Below are 4489 nucleotides of genomic sequence, written 5' to 3'. Positions count from 1 at the left end.
TACAAATACAAATATATGTTTTGCTCAAAATGTAAAAATAACATTATAATCGACTAATCGGGGGAGAAGTACATGAAAAACTAACAAGGCTAAGCCTTGCATTAGACACTAATCAAATTGATACCGAGTATCAAACAATCTTTTCCAACGTTAATTAAAAAGTGGATCGTAAAACATTAAGAAACAGCACACCGATGCTTTCAAAGGATGGATATAGGGTGGTCATCCTCAGGCCATATGCAGAGATCCATCTTGAGCTGGCCGCAAGAACTGATATAATCAGCTGGGATTAAGTGGAAACCTGTTTTAGGAGGGCTGTCATCAATTATAATTCTTGGAGTGCTCTTTGTGAAAGCCTGTAATCTTAGGCGATTTCCCTTGGTTTTTACAGCAAGGTCATAGAAGAAACCTCCTGTGGAGCTGGGTTGAATACAGCTTAGCGTCATGGCATTTCCTAGATCTTTAACACAATGGTTCTTGAGAACAAATAATGCACCTTCATTCTTTTCTTGGAAAACCACAAATTTGTCAGTAGCTGATAAGGTAACTGGAAAACTGCAGTGGTACTCGAATCGTTTTGCCGAACCAAAATGTTTACGCCTGAAGTGTTGACATATCTGCTTGGATGAAGCGACAAAGTCACAGCCTAGATGGGGACATGAACAAGGCGAGTACACACATGTCTTTTGATGTTCACTTCTTTTGTCATAAGTGACCGACTCTTTGCATCCATGGTTGGCATTTCGGCATGATATTGTTGAAACTGATTTAAGGATCTTCTCAATTGCACGGCAACGATTAGAGCAAATGGACCCGGAGCAGGAGGGACATTTGTTATTAATTTTGCCGATGCAAGAGGAGCAAGCTATATGCCCATTTTGATTACATTGGAAGACAGGGATGGTCAAAGGTTCATAGCAAATTGGGCATTCAAACAGATCTGGGTCAGTTAGGGTTAGGATAGTTTTATCAGACCTTTCATTATTTTCCTCTTCGTCTTCAACTTCGATTTTATCTTCTTCTCTTTCTTCTTCTTCACTTCCGTCACGATAGCGATCTTCTTCTTCACTCCTGTCACGATAGCGATCTCCTTCTTCACTCCTGTCACGATAGCGATCTCCTTCTTCATCACTCCTGTCACGATAGCGATCTACTTCACCTCCGTCGTGTTAGCAATCTACTTCACCTCCGTCGCGATAGCAATTTACTTCACCTCCGTCACTATCACTTTCATCTTCTTCTCTTCCCGCGTATCCCCGACCTCTTCTGGCTCTGGATGCCCTAACCATTGTAACAGGAATGAAGTCGTGATCACTTTCCTCTTCTTCTCTTTCCACATCTCCTCGAACCCTTTTGGCTCTGGGTGCCCTAACCCTTGTATGAGGAGCGAAAGGATTCGGACGACTCAGACGAGCTCTCTTGGTCCTTCGGATGATGCTGACTTCTTCATCTGACTCTTCACTTGGAAGGAAACCAGGTGTTAAATGGCGCCGGGGCCGCATCAGTACTTCTTTCTCTAAATCTGAATCTCCATTGCTCAACGTCGATGATCTTGCCATTTATATACAACGAATAAATCAATGCTTTGTAAGCCCTTATATATAGGCTACGCGTACGCCTCAGTTGGAAGAATATCAATCCTAATACAGGTTCGTTTTGCATTTCTTTGGGAGCAAGAATTCAAAACAAATAACGAAACAACTTTTCATAAAAGGACGGGATACGATACGATTCAATTTATGTAATGAATACTGATTTATCATAATAAATATTTTCCTTCGATTCGATTTATTTAATGATAACGATTTATCATAATAACTACTTACTTTCCTAAACAGATAATGATTATCTCGAAATTACAAGTAATTCTAAAATTAAATGCTCCATGAAAATCGGAAAAAGAAACAATGAGAGTTGCAGAGTTGGTGTCACATTCAAACTCTGATTCCAAGGAGAAATCTGTGGCTGAAGGTGTAATTTTCAGTTCATAATCTCCATGGGAAAAGGTGGCCTCAAAGAAACGGTTAACATCGGTGGCGCCGAAAATCACGCCGTTCAAACCCTATTCATATGGAATAGCCCCAGACTGGAACAAAGGATTATCCCGGACCTATGCCAAGGTATTGACTGTGATTCTCAAATATTGCAAAACAGAATGTGATAATAGAATCCAATAGAAACAAAGACACAGGGAACGAGCAACTGATAATTCAGATACCTAATAATACCAAACAATCTTTTTCCATGAATGTTAAAACAGCGGATTGTACAAGTTAATGTCCAGACCAAAAAAAGGAATTATTGCTAAGCTACACGTTTACTTGCAAAGGATGGAGCGCAGCCATACGCAGAGATGATCAGCAATCACCCGGCTTGCAGTGTTGTTTGTGAAAGACTACAAACTCAGGGAATTTCCCTCAATTTTCACTTCAAGATCGTACAATAAGCTTCCCAATAATGTTACATACAAGTAGGTGCGACAGAATTTCCTAGACCTTCAAGAGTTGTCTATGAGGATAAGTAATACTACACCATCTTTTGTGTCCTTGACAACTAAGGCCACGGAAAAACTGCTGTGGTACTCGAATCTTGCTGCGGAATTTACATGTTATTACATGCCTTTTGATGTTTTTTTCTTATGGTAAATGACAGACTCATTGCATCCTTGATGTTTTGGAAGTATATTGTTGTAAATGACACAAGAACCTTCTTAATTGCGTGGCAAACAATTGAAATGAATAGACCCATAACAGGAACAAGGGCAGTGAAACTTTTACGTTCACGGAAAATAACCTTCATTTAGTAAAAGAAACCGTATTGTCACAAACCATCTCAGCCATGTAAAGTGCTAAAAAACAACTTTCTTACACGTCTTATCCCATCCATCAGGTTGTCTATAGCCTTTGTCCCCTCAATTGGAGTATCATCCATCCTCCGCGGGGATGAAAGTTTATGTCCAAACTTCACATGCACTATTTTCTCTTCTTATAAATTGCACTTCTCATTTCCACATGATTACCCACACTTTCCTTTATTTCCTCCACTCAGTTCTCCAACAAGCTTGTGCTTTCATATTTCAGTGTGCTTTTTGGCTCACATGTAATTTTTCTATTTCGAACTCTTATGGGACTGTCAAATATTTCAAAAATTCCACTTAATTTTAGGGTTCCAAATTCCTCTTTTTACCTTCTCGACTTGATTTCGGTCAGCAAACCTCACATTCTATTTCTCATGTTGAGATGTACACATTGGTTTAAATATGGTGGGACTCCACCGCACTTTGAGATGGTCAAGATTCGTGACCAATATCATGTTCCAGTTGACATGCACCTCAGCCCACATCCTACCAGAGTCCACATGTATTCAGGTTTGGTATTTTGGCCAAGTTCATTGTTTTGTCTCCAGACCACTTAAGGGCCATTAGTTTCCCGCTCCACCCCATGATCCATCTCATCCTATTCTTCACAAACACTCAACCTATGCAACTGAACCGAAACTCTTAGTTGATTATGTCGACCTTCCTGGCCTTGGGTTTAAAACTAGGCGTATCCTTAGGTTTTAGAGATTGTCTCTATCTCTTCGATTTGATCACCATTAAGAGTGAAGCTAGTTTCTTTAATTTTAAACCTATATATCACAAGAAATTCTTGTCATTGGATCCCTTAAGAACTAGAGATTGGAAGATCTGCCTCTTCTAATTTCAAGGAATTAGAAGGCTCCTGAGCTGTCTCAACTATCTATTCCTTCTGTTTTTGGTCCTAATTAATGGTTTTTTTTCAAACATTTGATTGCTGTAATTTAGTGGAATATATGAACTTCAATTTGGAGAGAATTTTCTAAATAGAAAAGAGCATATGAGGATCGACAGAGAAGAGGGGAAAAAAAAAGGACAGTAAGGAGAGTATGTTAGAGTCAAAAACACAATTAACTATTAAAGAGAGAGAATTAGTCATAATTAAAAAAAATTCAAATTTTAATTTCTAATGTATATTTGTTTCAATACCTAAAGAAAATTAATTTTCATGACGTCTTAATAATTACAACTGGGCTAACCTAATGGTTTAAAATTTGTATCAAATCTTGTGTTAAAAATATGGTGTCACGGATCCACCCTATATCTATATATACATATATACATGGGAGAGGATCCGTGGCACGACAAAAAAAAAAAAAAACCAAGTTTTGGCATGACTCTTTGACCATCAGATGTATACATTTTTAATGGTTGAGACGTAATCTAAATAGTTCAATTAATTTTCTTTTTTCAAATAATTATAAATTGAGAATAAAAAGATTTTTATATTCTCTTTCCTATCTCATTAACTATTTTTCATTAATTTTTACTTTCTCCTTTGACTGCTTCTTCTCCCACTTCATTGTTCATCCTATGTATAGATATCTCCCATGGCCATGCTATTTGGTTTCTAAGTTTTTGTTTTGTTTTCAAATTTCTTCCATCTTGATGATCGAATCTTTCTGCACCAACCAA

At 37.9% G+C, this 4489-nt stretch overlaps 1 protein-coding gene across 1 annotated transcript; it reads right to left on the bottom strand.

Annotated features, from left to right (window-relative positions):
- On the bottom strand, nt 1-1169 carry LOC148693575 (E3 ubiquitin-protein ligase SINA-like 7; the record flags this gene model as incomplete). Its single annotated transcript, XM_088678056.1, has 1 exon — nt 1-1169. A coding segment is annotated over one exon (969 nt), but the record flags the coding sequence as incomplete, so codon positions are not given.
- Nucleotides 1170-4489: the final 3320 nt, after the last annotated feature.

This window comes from Pyrus communis, chromosome 10 (genome assembly GCF_041283825.1).
Source record: "Pyrus communis isolate YQ-2024b chromosome 10, ASM4128382v1, whole genome shotgun sequence".
NCBI lineage: Eukaryota > Viridiplantae > Streptophyta > Magnoliopsida > Rosales > Rosaceae > Pyrus > Pyrus communis.
The sequence above is the reverse complement of the archived record's forward strand: the minus strand, read 5'-3'. Positions and strand labels throughout refer to the sequence as shown.